Genomic DNA, 18,306 nt, shown 5'->3' with positions numbered 1-18,306 from the left:
AAACACTCTGAAACTATAGACCAACCTCCTCGCTAGATGAAATATAGACTATAATAAAGAGCACGGATCAGAGAGTGGCAGGATCTGGCTGCAGTTTAGACAGATTGGAAGTAGAATCAAGCTGATTAAATTTAGTAACAATGTTGTTTAATTCAATTGATTGAGGAATTTTACCGAGAAGCTCTTTACCTTTCTAAAATGCAGAAGGAAGGGATTATATTCTCTGGAAAATGATAAAAATATTTGCATATGTATATTTGCGTATATGTATGCATGCACACAAACATATGCGTGTGTAATTAGTAATATTTATATGCCACAAGCCACAGCTTTTCTATATTATGTCTATAACGCAATAAAACATTACAAAAAAACTTGAAAAAGCAAGTAAATTCATCTAATCAAAGGAAAACATTTAATAGAAGAAAATTCACATTTACTACAAACATTAGAATTACCAAGCATTGACTGTAAAATGACTATGATATAAAAATAAAAAGTAATCTGATGAATATCCCCAAATAGATACAATTTTAAAATAAAATTTATCAGATAGAATGAAAAAAATATTTGGCAAAACAGTAATAAAGATAAATCAACTTGAAAATAAATTTTTTTAGAAAAGATTAAGTATACAAATAAATTGAGAAGGAAAAATAAGATGGAGTAAGTTACTAAAGATTTGCTGAAAAACATTAAGCAATTTAAAGATTATCTAACAGAAATCCTAGCAGAAGAGGGGCAGAAGAAAGCATAGAAAAGCTATTAGTCAAAATATTGTGCTTTTGACAAAAATACTACAACAGCAAGCAAGTAACAACAACAACAAAAATCCCTTCAACCCACAGATGCAAGAATGTTAGGATTCTTATATCAGAGTAAACACAGAGAAATTCAGACTCAAGCATATAATAATTAATTGATGAAAATGAAATAAAGAAAAGATCTTAAAAGTATCCAGAATTTTATAAACTACACATTTTTTAGGGGAATAGCAATAAGAATTACAGCTAATTTTCAACATAAATATTGAAAGTCAGAAAAAAAATGGAATGATAGCTTTAAAAATCTGAAAAAGAAAAATACTTAACCTAGAACTTTATATTAATTAAAAACACCCTTCAAAAATCAAAGAGAAAAACTCAGAAATTTTTAATCTGCACAAATTATTTATAAAATAAGTAATCTGACCAAGGCTGATTGGTAATAAGCTGATTAGCAATTTCTAGAAGCAGCGGGTAGGAGCTACGAAAATAAGTTATATAGTCTCTAGACAGCACCCCTTGGATCCGAAATAATTCAATCTATACATCACGGATGCAAATCCACAAACCAAAAAATGGCAAGCCAGTATTTCCACAATGAAAAGCACACAAATTTTGAAAATTTCCATTTGCAAAATGTTGACAAGTAATTCATTTTTTATTCTTAAAAAAACAAACTACCCCTGGAGGCCTACACTGTACAGACCTTACCAACAGAATCATGGAGCTGGATTAACCAGGATCTGGGTGCATATCAAGTCTCTTTAATGTGATACCACCCCATCATTCACACCATAATGCGAGTGTAGAATTAGCGAATAAAGTGAAAGAGAATGCCTCTACAAGCCTCTTTGATTGGTGCAGAAACATGAACTAGAATTCTATAATTTTTTAGAACAAATTGATTAACTTTCTACTCTTGGCTAAGAGTAGTTTTGTTCTCTATTCATCATGTGGCTACTCTAATGTTTTGCCATAAACACTATTTTGAAGAAGTGTTTCAAAAACAGAAAGAAAGGAGAAAGCTAGACATTTAACCATACTAAAGGAAACAGAGAAGTTAATTCTGCTTTGGAATATAAAACAAAAATATTTTTTAAATAATTATACAAATTTTCTGCAGTTATTGACTTCTTTTTCTCTATGCTTCTTTTAAAATTGAACTACTTGATTTTATCGACCCTCACAAACCCTAAATTTTGACTCTGTTGATTTTCTGTTTTATGTTTGACTTATATTTAATTGGCTTCTGTTCTTATCTTCATAATTTTCCATCTTTATAATTTCTGACATTTCTTTTGGCTTAAATTGCTATTTTTTTCCTAGCATCCTCACATAAAGTACTGCAACTTTGATTTCAAGCTTTTCAATACTCTCACTAAAATCTAAAATTTTCTTTCTAAACAGCTGCATCTCTCAAATTTTACTGCATTTTGTCATCAGTATCATGCATTTCAAAATATTTTCTAATTTCCATTGTGGTATCTCTCTAACATTTGAATTATTACAAATGGCATTGATTAATTTATAATTGTATGAGTTTTTTTTTTTTTTTTTTTTTGAGACACTCTGTTGCCCAGGCTGGAGTGCAGTGGCACACTCTGGGCTCACTGCAAGCTCCGCCTCCCGGGTTCTCCTGCCTCAGCCTCCCGAGTAGCTGGAACTACAGGTGCTCGCCACCACAGCCGGCTAATTTTTTTGTATTTTCAGTAGAGACGGGGTTTCACCATGTTAGCCAGAATGGTCTAGATCTCCTGACCTCGTGATCAGCCCACCTCGGCCTCCCAAAGTGCTGGGATTACAGGCATGAGCCACCGCGCCCGGCCTGTATGAGTTGTTTTTTATTTTTTAAAGTTGAAAACCATAAATTAATTTCTGTCTTACTAATGTTTTACCTTTCAAAAAGCGTATTGCCAGTGCTTAACTGAATAATAGCTCAAATTTAAAGTCTGATGCCAGCACCTGTAATAGATTTCATTTTAACACATTTTCTTTTTAAAATAAAATTTGCATAATTTAAGGGTAATAAACTCCTTAGCCCCGGAATAATGTGGTGGCTTGTTATCTATTCATTTTCTAATGTGATTTTGTTGTGTATTTGTGGTATTAAAATTAAAGAGCTATAGTTCTCTGTGAATGAGCTTTGTATACAAAACCTTAACCAATATCCTCAGTTTTTAACTCTCTTAAAGTAATAATTTCTTAGTAGTTCAGAATTTGACTGTGAAGCATTCTCTGACTAAACACCTCAGGAGCAGAAAAGAGCTTAATTCACTCCATGTACAATTGCCCATGTGTTGCTGCTGACAGGAGGAGGGAACTAAGAAGCTGTGCAAGCACCAGGAATACATAGAGCAGGGTGACACTTTAGGCTTACATGGCATGGCTCACATTAAGAAAAACAGAGAACTCATGTTTGTAAAATTGAGAAAAGAATGCCTATGGGCTCTTTTTTTTTTTTTCTCCTTGAGACAAAGTTTTGCTCGTTGCCCAGGCTGGAGTGCAGTGCCACAACCTCCGCCTCCCCGGTAAAAGCGGTCCTCCTGCCTCAGCCTCCCAAGTAGCTGGGATTACAGGCATGTGCCACCACACCGGGCTAATTTTGTATTTTTAGTAGAGACGGGGTTTCTCCATGTTGGCCAGCCTGGTCTCGAACGCCTGTTCTAGTGATCCGCCTGCCTCAGGTGATCTGCCCGCCTTGGTCTCCCAAAGTGTTGAGATTACAGGCCTGAGTCACGGCACCTGGCCGCCTATTAGCTTTTAACAACTATCTCTGAATTCACCCCATTTTGGGTGCAAAGATGCCTGAATTCCTGCATTCACCAACTGGCTACAGACTGATTTATTTATCTGAGTGTGTGTAAGGAGATTATAACTGAACCTAGGTGGAAAGGATCTAGACGTGGAAGCTGTGGGTTCCCTGTTGATGCTTTCCCATGGCTCAAACTCAGTGTAGCTGAAAATAACCTTCTGTAGCAGCCAATATGGCTATTTTAGTTACATCTCACAAAAAAGGATGCTATTTGATTTTCTTTTAATGATGACTTTCTAAGTGTTTATGAATGTAGTATTTCACAAAATAATAAGTTGTCAAAAATATGACTGGTTGTAAATGAGCCAAAATTAAAAGCAAAATGACATCTTTGTGTAGAGCCAAGCAATCTTTAAATAAATTTTCTAAGCATCATCTCCTTACACCTTCAAGCAGACCTGCGAGAGAATTCACTCATAGTCTAAGGTCCTTTTGCATATGAGAAAATAGACTCTCTAAGAGAATCATAGACTTGACAAAAGTGCCATTCCTTTAAAAAATGAGAATGTTTCACTCTTTCTAAATATATTAAAAATGACAGAGGTAAGAAACTGTAGAGATCACCAAATTAAACGTACTGTATCAAGGTGGCACTTGAGATCTAAAAGACTTTATTTTTTTAGATACGGCCTCACTCTGTTGCCCAGACTGGAGTGCAGTGGTTTCATCACAGCTCATTGCAGCCTTGACCTCTGGGCTCAGGTGATCCTCCTACCTCAGCCTCCTGGGCAGATGCCACATGCCACCATACCTGGAGATATTGAGATCAATCACCATACCTGGTGATATTGAGATCAATAGGCACATGCCACCATACCTGGTGATACTGAGAGGTGACAACGTGCTGGCCACCCTCGCTCGCTCTCAGTGCCTCCTCCGCCTCGGTGTCAGCTCTGGCCACTCCTGATGAGCCCTTCAGCCGCCGCTGCACTGTGGGAGCCCCTCTCTGGGCGCTGAGGCTGGAGCGGGCTCCCTCTAGTTGCATGGAGGTGTGGAGGGAGAGGCGCGGGCGGGAACCTGGGTTGCGCGCGGCGCTCGAGGGCCAGCGCGAGTTCCGGGTGGGTGTGGTCTCGGCGGGCCCAGCACTCGGAGCGACCGACAGGCACCGCCGGCCCCGGGGCAGTGAGGGGCTTAGCACCCTAGCTAGCAGCTGCGGAGGGGGCACCGGCTACCCCAGCACTTCTGGCATGCCCGCGCCGCGCTCGAATTCTTGCTGGGCGTCAGCCGCCTCCCGGCAGGGCAGGTCTCAGGACCTGCAGCCCGCCATGCCCGAGCCCCCCTCCGCGGTGGGCTCCCGCGCGGCCCGAGCCTCCCGGACGAGCGCTGCAGGGACCGCCCAAGGGCTGAGGAGTGCAGGCACAAGGTGAGGGACTAGCGGGCAGCTCCGCCCGCAGGCCTGGCGCGGGATCCACTAGGGGAAGCCAACTGGGCTCCTGAGTCGGGTGGGGACTTGGAGAACTTTTATGTCTAGCTAAAGGATTGTAAATGCACCAGTCAGTGCTCTGTGTCTAGCTCAAGGTTTGTAAACGCACCAATGAGGACCCTGTCAAAACAGACCAATCAGCAGGATGTGAGTGGGGTCAGATAAGGGAATGAAAGCAGGCTGCCTAAGCCAGCAGTGGCAACCTGCTCCAGTCCCCTTCCCCGCTGTGGAAGTTTTATTCTTTCCTGCTTTATAAGAAATATTGCTGCTGCTCACTCTTTGGGTGCACCACACCTTTATGAGCTGTAGCACTCACCATGAAGGTCTGCAGTTTTATTCCTGAAGCCAGCAAGACCATGAACCCACCAGGAAGTCCGAACAACTCCAGATGCCTTGTCTTTAAGAGCTGTAACACCCCCCAGGAAGGCATGTAGCTGCGCTCCGTAAGTCAGCTAGACCACAAACTCACCAGAAGAAACTGCAGACATATCTGAACCCCTGAAGGAACAGACTTCAGACACACCATCTTTAAGAACTGTAACATTGTGTCGCCACCCGAATCTCATCTTGAATTGTAGCTGCCATAATTCCTACATGTTGTGGGATGGACCCAGTAGGAGATAATTGAATCATGGGGCAGTTTCCCCCATACTGTTCTCCTGGTAGTGAATGAGTCTAATGAGATCTGAGCATTTGATAAGGGGAAACCCTTTTCAGTTGGTTCTCATTCTCTTTTGTCTGCTGTCATGTAAGATGTGATGTGCCTTTTGCATTTACCATGATTGTGAGGCCTCCCTAGCCACATGGAACTGTGAGTTTGTTAAACCTCTTTTTCTTTATAAATTACCCAGTCTTGGGTATGTCTTTATCAGCAGCCTGAAAATGTATTAATACATCTGGGAAATTTTCTGTTTACTTATGTATTTTTTATTTTTATTTTTTGTAGGGACACGGTTTTGCCATGTTGCCCAGACTGGTCTCGAACTCTTGGGCTACAGTGATTCACCTGCCTTGGCCTCCTAAAGTGCTGGAATTACAGGCACAAGCCAAGAGGCAGTTTCCACATCATGCAGCAAGCAGAGGATGGAACCCTGGTTCGTAAGTTTCATTTTAATGTGGTTTCAACTGGGTCTTGTGGTCTCATTTTCCCTCTCTTCATCAGCCCTATTTCTTATTCTCCTCCTCCCCGTTGTCGTCACCATCCTCATCACCACTAGATTTCTTGGGTAATAATCATAATTAGTAGACTTTTACTGGGAAATCCAAAGGGATTGAAATAATGAGTGGAAATATGGAAGGTTCTATTCAGCTTTCTGTGACAGAAATTGGAATGACAATGATTGATGCTCCCTGGTGAACTTGATCTAATTTTGTTTATAACTTTCTTTTCTTTTTTTTTTTTTTTTGGCTCATAATATAATTGCTTTTTTTATTATTAAACTTTAAGTTCTAGAGTACATGTGCACAATGTGCAGGTTTGTTACATATGTATGCATGAGCTATGTTGGTGTGCTGCACCCATCAACTCATAATTTGTATCAGGTATATCTCCTAATGCTATCCCTCCCCTGCTTCCCCCACCCCACGACAGGCCCTGGTGTGTGATATTCCCCGCCCTGTGTCCAAGTGTTCTCATTGTTCAATTCCCATCTATGAGTGAGAACATGCAGTGGTTGGTTTTTCGTCCTTGCGATAGTTTGCTGAGAATGATGGTTTCCAGCTGCATCCATGTCCCTACAAAGGACATGAACTCATCCTTTTTTATGGATGCATAGTATTCCATGGTGTATATGTGCCACATTTTCTTAATCCAGTCTATTATTGATGGACATTTGGGTTGGTTCCAAGTCTTTGCTATTGTGAATAGTGCCTCAATAAATATATTGTGCGTGTGTCTTTATAGCAGCATGATTTATAATCCTTTGGGTATATATCCAGTAATGGGATGGCTGGGTCAAATGGTGTTTCTAGTTCTAGATCCTTGAGGAATCGCCACACTGTCTTCCACAATGGTTGCACTAGTTTACAGTCCCACCGACAGTGTAAAAGTGTTCCTATTTCTCCAGCACCTGTTGTTTCCTGACTTTTTAATGATTGCCATTCTAACTGGTGTGAGATGGTATCTCATTGTGGTTTTGATTTGCATTTCTCTGATGGCCAGTGATGATGAGCGGTTTTCCATGTGTCTGTTGGCTGCATAAATGTCTTGTTTCGTAATTTAAAAAAGTTATAATTCAACTTAGCTCTATATACCAAATTCTCACCTGTGAGTTTCTGCCATCTTAGAGATCTAGAACACAGACACAAACAGCATTAACATTAAAGAATACTTTCTGGCTAAGCCAAAGCCATCTTGGATTAATGGAAATGATGTGCCTATTTTAGATATAAAAGTGGTTCTCTGGCCTCTGGAAATACTCTAGTTAGAAAAGCAAACTACCTTTTAAAGACTAATCAGTGATAGTTTCAATAATAATTACACAATTATATAGTGAAGCATGCTTACACAGCTGGTAATTACAATGTTGGAGACAATAAATTTGCAATATCAAAACTGGTTCTGAAGTTAAAAAGATTAATATCTAACTTCAGGATGAAATAATGATAAATTTATCATCATATTGTAAACTCTATCATTATATCATTATAAACTTCATCATTATATTTCAAGAAACTATCCCAATGCCATATTAAAGTTTCTCTAGAAATGGCCAGCCCAAATCCCTGAGTCTTTTGCAACATTTTGAATTTACCAGGATTAAGGTAGGTTTCTCCCTGTATTCCAGCAATTCAGGAACAGTAATTCCAAATCTCCAGTTCCCTACAAAGGCGGTCCTGCTGTCTACCAGATTTCTATTAGATCTCTCGTGGGCTTTGCCTCTACAATGGTGCGGGTTTCCACTGCTGCCTTCCCTGTTTGATCTGTTACACTCATTAGCTCTGCGAGTCTTGAGTCTGGGGGTTCAGGTCTTAAGTTCCTGCCGCCCAAGCAACTGTATTTCCAGAAATTATCAGCCATCTAGCTACTGATCAGCATGTGGTTCTGACTTCCAGGAATTACTGTATTCAGTTTCCCAGAAAACTCATCATGAATCATTTATATGCGATTGATTTTATCAATTTTTATTTATTTATTCTTGTCACTTTAGTGATTACAGATAACAACTTTGTTCCCCCCAAACTTAACTCCCGTATTTTTCATTAGTCATACCTCAGTAGCATTTTGTCACATCTCAAAATAGGATTCATCTGGCTCTGTTCTTAGGGAATGCATGATGAAAAAATGTTTTATTATATTTTTCAAGGAAAATGCATCCATTCATGGGCTACCCTATAATGAGAACATTTTAAAACAATTTTTTGAAATACAGTTTCTGTTCCTCTGAATTTACCACTTATCTGGTTTAATCGATATTAACCAAATAATTATTTAATTACAATAGTTATTAAAGCTGTGAATAAGCAGCCTCAACATATAAGAACACTTAACAAAGAGATGTCACCTATTTAGAAGTCAGCAAAGGTTCCCAAAGAAAGTATCCTATCAGCTGAATCTAGATAGTGAGTAAAAATAGTTTGATTGGGGTGAGAAACTGGAATAAGCATATGTAATTAGAAGGTGCTTTGCACTAATTTGAATGAAAAGGATAAAAAGCTATGATTAGTGATATCCAATCACAGACTATATGTACTCATTGTACATTGCAAGTTCTGTCTCACATTTCTACATAAACCCTCTTTTACTGTAAACCAACTAAATTTCAGTTCTTCCCTAAATACAAAATATGCGTTTTTTTTTTCTCTCTGCTTTGGTCATTTTACTTCACCTTCTCATACTTCCCTTAGCTATTCTCATAGTTCTTGTGATTTTGATATTCAAGATAGCCCCAACTTTTAGATACATGTTTAAAAGTTCTTCTGAAATTGGCGCTAAACTGAATTAGAATGAAATTTAAAGAGTGAGGTAGTCAGGATACGATGGTATAGTGAATGTGGTGATCTTGAATAGGAGAAATTCAATTAAACTGCTGTGTGTAAATACCCCACTTTCCGAGCTGAGAGAGTTTGAAAATGGAGTTCTCAGGCTCCCTGGGGATGGCAGAGGAGGCATGTTGTTGCAGATGCCTTCTAAGTTAACTCAATTAATAATATCAATCATCTTTTACATGTCTTCCTGGTCAGATATTACTCGATACTATAAACAATAGACACTTAAAACCAAAAATATACATATTTATTAATTGTCATGAACAAAAACAAAGGTAGCACACTACACACTCATACATACACATGCAAATCAACCATATTGCACATTCCCACATTTCTAGTCAACATTGAATTATTGGTCTTACAATGAAACAGCAAAAAATAATAACAGGAAGTGAGTGGTAAAACATTCTAGTCACAGGTGCAACTGCTCGCATCGAAAATCCTAAGTAAGCTATAAAATTACTATAGAAATATCGATTTTGTCTATACAAATGAAAAGCATATGAAAAATTAAGTTTAAAAATATATTGTAATAATATCAAAACATATCATTTGTGGAATACATTTCAAGATCTTGAGTCATATCATGGATCTATAAATTTAGGGATAATTTTTATTATCTCGAATTCACGGATCCAACACATTCCAAACAAAAGTGCCAAAATTGCCAAAAATTGAAAAATCAACTGAAATGTATAAAGTTTAATGGAGGAAGAATAGGCAACACAATCTTAAAAAGGGGGAAATAAAACAGGAAGATGTATATTAAAATATTGTGGTACTGGAATTAAGTATAGATAATTAAATTAGTGGAACAAAATAGAGTTATGCAACAGATCCACATGTGTGCTACCTATTTTTTACAAAGATGTGAAATCAATTCGAATGTAAAAAAATGTCTTTTCAACAGATGGTATTAGAGTCACTGGTATGTGTCAGTATCCAGGCATCTGGAGCACCCACTCTCCTGGATTAGGAGTTTAGGGCACCCTTCCTATCTTTGCAGAGATCTTGAGATTGAGGAGCTTTTCCACCTCCATACCTGACCCATCTCTGAGTGTTTGGTGTCTGCCGACAGAATTCTCCCTCAAGGCTGGTGCTTGTGCCTGTCATCAGGGGACCTGTGGGCAGAACTGCCAAGTCTGGACCTGCCCATCTTGACCGCTGCTCCCATGGAGCTGAGCAGGGAGCTCAAACCACTGTGCACTCCACAAATCAGCCCATTGGCTAAGGGAACAGAGAGCTTCTCTCAGTAAACAAGGATCAGGTTATATACCTAGCCACGTGGGCTGCAACTGGCTGTTTTCCATCGGCGCCATCTACTGACGTGCAAATCAAACCACACAGTCCAATATAAAACATGCCAACAGAGTGCATAGGGCTGTAGGAGCAAAGCCAAAAACCCTACCCAGCATTCTCTACAGTCACACCCCCTAAGGAGGTAGGAAGGGGAAAGGAGAGAAAAACAGAGAAAGAAAGAAAAAGAAATAATACTACTCCCCACAAAAATAATTACAATAATTAGAAGTACCAATGTTTCCAGATGAGAAGAAACTAGCACAAGAATTCTGGCACCATGAAAAATCTGTAATGACACCACGAAAGGATTACACTAGCTCTGCAGCAATGATCCTTAGCCAAAATGGAAACTCAGAATTGATAGATAAAGAATTCAAAGCATGGATGGCAAGGAAGCTCAATGAGATCCAAGACAAGGTTGAAAATCAACAGAAAGAAACTTTTCCTTTTGTGGGATAGATCTTTGTCTACCCCTTTACTTTGGGCCTACGGGTGTCATAGTGTGTGTGAGGGGTCTCTTAAACACAGCAAATTAATATTCTTTTTTATATTCAATTTGCCATTCTGTGCCATTCAAATGACACATTAGGCCATTCATTTACATTCAAGGTTAATTTTGATATGTGAAGTTTTTATCCTATCATGAAGCTGTTAGCTGGCTGCTTTGTTGATACTCTATTCTGTGGTTGTTTTATAGGGTCTATAAGCTATGTACTTAAATATGTGTTTGTGGCAGCAGTTCCCCCCTCCCCGCCCACGTTTAGAACTCCTTTAGGCTGTCTTGTAAGGCTGTTCTAGTGGTAATAAATTCCGTTTGAGTTTGCTTGTCTGGAAGAGATTTCATTCCTCCTTTCCTTATGAAGCTTAGTTTGTCTTAACAGAAAATCCTTGATTGGAATTTCTTGTCTTTAAGAATGCTTAAAATAGGCCCCTAATCTCGCTTGTAAGGTTCTGCTGAAAAGTCCACTGTTAGCCTGATGGAGTTCTCTTTGTACATGATCTGACTTTTTTCTCTGGTTGCCTTTAAAAAATTTTGTTTAGTATTGGCCTTGGACAGTCTGGTGACTATATGCCTTGGTGACATTCATTTTGTAGTGCAAATTACAGGTGTTCTTTGGATTTCTTGTATCGCAATATCTATCTCTCAGTCAACATTAGGGGAATTTTATTAATTGATTCCCTCAAATATGTTTTTCAGGTTGTTTACTTTTTCTTCTTCTCTCTCAGGAATACTAATAATTTGTAGGACTTGTCACTTTACATAGTCCCATATTTCTCAAAGACTTCAATTTTTTAAAAACTCTTCTTTTTAAGTTTTTGTCTACCTAGGAGAGTTCAATATTCAAGCTCTGAAATTATTTCTTCTGCTTGGCTCAGTCTATTGATAAAGCTTTAAATGGTATTTTAAAATTCCTTAAGTGAGTTTCTCATTTCAAGAAGCTCTGACTTATTTCTTTTTAAGATGTTAACTCTTTCTTCATTTCTTCATTTCCTGGATTACTACAGAATAGTCTACCCAACTACTACAGAATATGTATTATTCTTTTCTGCACACACAACGTATTGCAAGATTGACCATATGCTTGGGCATAAAATAAGTCTCAATAAATTAAAAAAAGAGAACTCATTTCACCATACTCTCAGACCACAGTGCAATAAAAATGGAAATTAACATGAAGACTATCTCTCAAAACCACACAATTGCCTTGCAATTAAACAGCTTGAATGACTTAGGGGTTAAAAAATGAAATCAAGGCAGAATTTAAAAATTCTTTGAAATGAATGAAAATGGAGACACAACATACCAAAATCTTTGGGATGCAGCAAAAGCAGTGTTCACAGGAAAGTTTATAGAGCAAAATGCCTACCTCAAAAAGTTATAAAGATCTCAAATTAAAGATTTAGCATCACACCCAGAGAAACTAGGAAAACAATAATAAACTAATCACAAACCTAGCAGAAGAAAAGAAACAAGCAAAATCAAAGCACACATGGAAAAAAAATTGAGACCTGAATATTGATACAAAGAATCAATTAAACAAAAAGTTGGTTCTTGGGAAGGATAAACAAGATAATTCTAACTAGTGATCTATTGATCACTAGTTAGATTAACAAAAAATAGAAGAGATAAGATTCAAATAAACATGATCAGAAATGAAAAAGGTGACATTACAATGAATCTCACACAGACACAAAAGATCCTCAGAGACTATTACAAATACCTCTATTGAATCAGGAAGAAATTGAAACTCTGGAGAGATGAATATTGAGTTCTGAAATTGAATAAATAATAAAAAAACTACCAACCAACCAACCAACCAAAAAAAAAAAGCTCAGTACCAGATGGATTTACAGCTGAATTCTGCCAGATGTACAATCAAGAGCTGGTCCCAATTCTATTGAAACTATTCCCAAAACTTGAAGAGGAGGGACTCCTCCCTAACTCATTCTATGAAGTCAGCATCAGCCTGATATAAAACATGGCAGAAACAAAATCAGAAAAGACAATTACAGTCCAATATTCCTAATAAAATAAACACAAAAAAACTTAACAAAACATTAGCAAACAGAATCCAATAGCATATCAAAAAGTTAATTTACAGTGATCAAATAGGCTTTATTCCTGGAATGTAATGTTGTGTAACCAGGCGACCCCAATGTAATTATAAGTATGAAGTGGGAGGTAAAGGCAGAAAAGTAGGTCTAAGTGATGCACTATGAGAATGATTGGACCCACCACTACTGTCTTTGGAGACAGAGGAATGGGGCCATGAACTAAAAAATGTAGGTGGCCTCTAGAACATCCATCTCCAAACTTTTTGGTACCAGGGACAGGTTTCCTGAAAGAGTTTTTCCACAGAATGGAGGAGAGGGGAGGGATGGTTTTGGAATGATTCAAGAACATTCCATTTATTGTGCACTTTGTTTCTATTATTAATACATTGTAATATATCATGAAATAACACAAATACAACTCACCATAATGTAGAATCAGTGGGAGACCTGGGCTTGTTTTTCTGCACCTAGATGGTCCCGTATTCAGATGATGGAAGCCAGATCATCAGGCATTAGATTCTCATAAGGAACCTGCAACCAAGATCTCTTGCATGTGCAGTTCACAACAGGGTTTGTGCTCTGATGAGAATCTAATGCTGCCGCTAATCTGACAGAAGATAGAGCTCAGACAGTAACCATTGCTCAACTGCCACTCACCTCCTGCTGTGCTGCCTGGTTCCTAACATGCCATGGACCAGTACCAGTTCATGGCCCAGAGGTTGACGACCTCTGCTCTAGAATCTATAAAAAGCAAGGAAATAGATTCTCCCTTAGAGCCTCTGGAAAGAAACTCAGCCCTGCCAATATACTTTGATTTAGCCCGGTGAGGTCATCAGATTCATCAGATTTTGACCTATAGAATTAAAAGATAATAAATTTGTATTGCTTAAAACTGTAAGTTTAATGTAATTTGCGATGGCAGTAATAGGAAACCAAGATTAGAGTGTATTCCTGAAAGCCAGAAGACCATTCCTGCATCTGCAATTTGGAGACAATAATAGAGAAGACCTCAGCCTGGCCAAGAAGCTATAGGTGCTCCTCATTAAACCCTTGCCATTGCCTATGTTTTGGGGAGCATAAGGCTTGATCATTACTCTTGGGTAAATATTATGAGCATGGGGCTAACTAGAATCACTAAAATTTAAAAAATCAATGAAATTATTAAAAGTACTGAGTTTATAGAGGATGTCACAATTTGTCATTTTAATTTTTGTAACTCAATCACTAATAATTTTTCCTATGCATTTTCTTTCATTGTTCCTTATTTCTCTTCTCTAACTATATAAGCACCATGACTATTTCCTAAATTGATGGAGGAGAAGGAGGAGGGAGAGAAGAAGAGGAAAATAGGGAGCAAATGAGGGAAGTGAGGCGACAAGAGAAAATGTCACAGCTGGACAGATCCAATAAAATAAATTGGGTGGAATAAAGTAGTTCTACTCACAGCTCTACAATAACTTGCTGAGCAACATTTTAAAATTCTGTCCAATGCTGCTGTTTCCATTTCCACCTCTGTAGAATAAGGATGTTGAAGTCGATGAACTCTACAGTTCTCTTTGTATTTCATATTTTATTGTATTAGCAGTAAAAGAGGAAGTAAAGAGAACATGATGAGATGACTGTGATATACTTATGACTAAGTTTTTTTGCCAAGTATCTAATACTCTGCATTCTATTTCTAATTTCAGAGACTGTTCGAAGATCTTATAAAATAAAGAATAGGAAAATACTTGAACATTGCTTGTTTTATATAAATATTATGTCTCCCATTACCATCATATTGCCTTAGTACTTTACTTTTTATAACACTTGGATGTAAGAAAGCAGAACAGCATAAGTACAGCCTATCCAATTTTATTTCAAGATACAACAAAAAATCATTTTTGATGATAGTAAAGGCTTCAGAGTTTTCAATTAGATTAGATATTTTGGCAAAGAACCCAGGTACGACTAACACCTGCTGAGCCTACTTCCTTCCCATCAACGTTTGTTGCCTGCCTTTTTAAACAAATGGAGATCATTTGAGCAGATTGAAAATAGTAATTGGGGTACTGGGATTTAGCTAATTAAAAATAAGTGATACTGCTGCACTGTCATTACCTTATGCTCATAGGTGCTCTTTTCTAAACATTTACATCCATGTGTTAGTCTTCCATTTTAATACACTTCATGAACAGGCCTAAGCATATAAATAAAAATTTTGTTCATGTACTCTTCAAACTTTTCTGATACATTCTGTCGTTAGACATGCATGGCATATTCAAGGAGTGAACAAGGATAGTCAATGCTTTTTATATTATCTCAGTAACTTACTTTTCATAACACTTTGATGTGAGAGAGCAGAACAATGTAAGTACAGCCTATCCAATTTTATTTCAGGATGCAACCCAAACAATCATTTTTGATGATTTTGATGAAAGGCTATCATCAAAAATGATAGCAAAGGCTATCTTAACTATCCTGACAAGGGTACTTAAGAGAAAGGCTATCCTTGGAAACTGTGAGAATCCCAGAAACTCCTGCTTAAAGAGGAGGAAAATATCTAAAACCCAACCAAAATTAGTGCAGAGACACCATAATCTGGGCATTGCAAAGCCCATTACTAGAAGCAATGACAATGCACATCCTAGTCAATGCTTTACTAATAAATAATATTAACAGCACGTTTGGACAGAAGAATGAAGAGTTTATTAAAATAAAATCTTTTTCACTTATCTCTTTTGGAAAGGAATACAAAACTATAAATTGTATCTATAATGCAGTTTGGATCATTCATTGATCCAATGGCTTCAGATATCTGAATTATAGAATCCATGCCTTTCCTTCCCAGAGTTATAGATCCAGATTGATCCAGTTATAGATCAGTCATTGATCCAAACTGCAGTTTGACAGAACTAACATACAAGCCAGTTTTTGAAGACTGGAAAGTAAAGTAGACCTGGTGATCAATAATATTAGAATACTTCTCAAAAGAGGAAATTAATAGATGACCTTACTAAAGATATGCATTTCTCAAATGGGTTTGAGCAGTCACATTAGTCAGTAGAAACCAGATCTACAGAATGGCTGATAACAAGATGAATGGAACCACCTCCTAAATGGGTGGCAGAATCTGGATCTATAACTCTGGAAAGGGAAGACATGGATTCTATAATTCAGATATCTGAAGCCATTGGATCCACAACCCAGTGAGGAGCAGCTCCTGGATCCACAGCTCGGGGAGCAGCAGCTATTGGATCCAAAACTCCGAGATCCAACGTGCATAGTCGGGCAAGAATTGCAGAGCATGTGGGTCTTGGGGTAGTAGCAGGAGGTCTGGCAGGGGCTGAACTCCACACAGGATGTCTGACAGCTGTTGGGCCTCCAGCAGGTCTCCTGACAGCCCCTATAGAGAGAGGAACCCAGCTGGCAGGTGCTGGGAGAACAGAGATCAGTGCTGTAGACCAGGTTGCTGGGGTAGGAAGAGCCACAGGAAGATCCTGGGTAGCACAGGTAGCCCCCACAGGAGCAGGCGGGGAAGCTTCCAGAGCAGCAGTTGTAGGACATGTTGACGGGAGATGTGAGTTCAGCTGAGTGTCCCTGTTAAGATTCTGAGTTTTGGCCGGGCGCGGTGGCTCAAGCCTGTAATCCCAGCGCTTTGGGAGGCCGAGACGTGCGGATCACGAGGTCAAGAGATCGAGACCATCCTGGCTAACACGGTGAAACCCCGTCTCTACTAAAAAATACAAAAACTAGCCGGGCGAGGTGGCGGGCGCCTGTAGTCCCAGCTACTCGGGAGGCTGAGGCAGGAGAATGGCGTGAACCCGGGAGGCGGAGCTTGCAGTGAGCTGAGATCCGGCCACTGCACTCCAGCCCCGGCGACAGAGCGAGACTCCGTCTCAATAAAAAAAAAAAAAAAAAAAAAAAAAGATTCTGAGTTTTAATGTTGCATCCTGGACAGTGCCATTTATATTCTCTCAGCAATAGGTGTGGTGCCCAACAGAGTCATCCTTCACATTTTTGTGCTCCCTCATTTACATATGTGTAACTGAGCAATCTTGTCTGTAATTGCATCTGAATAGTTTTCCACATGTTGTATTTATGGGTGCTATAATTTTGGTGTTATAACACAAAGTCAATGAACTGCACTTACGTCAGAAATGCTATGACTGTTTTGTATTAATGCTTATTTTATTATGTCTAGGAAGGCACCTCCTTTTCCTCCTAGCATAATTTTCATGTGTCTTGTTATTGGCTGTTATGGGCCAATAGTTTTCCCTAAACAGTGAGAAATGAGATAAAGTTACGTGTCTTTTTTTGTCAATGGATTAGAGATACAACTTTGGCCTTAATGAGAAACCTGCTAAAAACTAAACCTACTTATCACCATCCTTTCTCATTCTACAAAAGTTTCCTTCATCTATTGTGTACTACTACCCACTGTGTCTCACATCCAATGTAGAAGAAAAAGTATAAGTCAAGACAAATTGAATAACATTGATGCCTATGACCAGAAGGAAACCTGGACAATTATTTGGAGATGTGGTGACAGCAAAGGATGGAACTGAGACAATCACAAATGAAAACCAATTCGGGGGCCTTATGAAGAGAATCAAAGTGGCAGATAAACACCATTGAAATGTGAGGGAAAAAATAAATGAATTTCAGATTCAGTGCATCTAATATGAGGCCCATGGTCCTAACAGATTCTCATTCACATGTGTGGCAGCCTGGAGAATTCACATCTCGGATCTTAAATTACAGGAGGCTTAAATAACCAATGACCCTACCTGCTGTGTTCTAAAAGTTAACACTGCACTTTTTGGGAAGGCTTGCTTTCTCTGGGCTGCTCCCAGGCAAAGACTGAGCACAGTGGAGATATAGGGATTCCTGGAAGATACTTGACAGCCAGCTTTGACTCAGGGTTTCCTCAATGACCTTAAAGAGCTACTGTCCCCTGCATAGGTCTCAAGCACTTCTTTCTCTTTCTCTTTCTCCTTCACTTGGGCCAGACCTATGTCCAAATCTTACAACTCTCCCAACCTCTCCCAGGGGAGACTCTAGAAAGAGAAAAAATGCAGAATGTCTGTAAATATTGAATCTTGTTTATACTTTTTAAAAAGTGATACTGTTTGGATTTGTGTCCCTGCCCAAATCTCAAGTCAAATTGTAATCCGCAATATTGGGGAAGGCCTGGTGGGAGGTGATTGGATCATGGGTGTGGACTTCCCCTTTGCTGTTCTCATGCTGGTGAGTGAGTTCTCATGAGATCTGGTTGTTTAAAAATGTGTAGCACCTCGCCCTTCACTCTCTTCCTTCTGCTCCAGCCTTGTAGGACTGCCTGCTTCCCCTTCATTTTCCACCACGATTGTAAGTTTCCTGAGGCCTTCCCAGCCATGCATCCTGTACAGCCTGCAGAATTGTGAATCAATTAAACCTCTTTTCTTTATAAATTACCAGATAATTTATAAAGTAGTAGTAGT

At 38.8% G+C, this 18,306-nt stretch overlaps 1 protein-coding gene across 1 annotated transcript; it reads right to left on the bottom strand.

The window, feature by feature from the left end:
* Positions 1-15,883: 15,883 nt before the first annotated feature.
* LOC101018160 (keratin-associated protein 13-3) lies at positions 15,884-16,535 on the bottom strand. Its single transcript, XM_017956479.3, has one exon. It carries the CDS (start codon positions 16,388-16,390, stop codon positions 15,884-15,886), a length of 507 nt encoding a protein of 168 aa, XP_017811968.2. The 5' UTR covers positions 16,391-16,535.
* Positions 16,536-18,306: the final 1,771 nt, after the last annotated feature.

The sequence above is a fragment of the Papio anubis genome, unplaced genomic scaffold (genome assembly GCF_008728515.1).
Source record: "Papio anubis isolate 15944 unplaced genomic scaffold, Panubis1.0 scaffold243, whole genome shotgun sequence".
NCBI lineage: Eukaryota > Metazoa > Chordata > Mammalia > Primates > Cercopithecidae > Papio > Papio anubis.
This window is presented reverse-complemented; position numbering and strand designations above follow the sequence as displayed.

Coding starts and splice junctions, on each gene's coding strand:
- LOC101018160 (XM_017956479.3), bottom strand. CDS start 16,390: ATGTCCTACAACTGCTGCTCTGGAAGCTTCCCCGCCTGCTCCTGTGGG.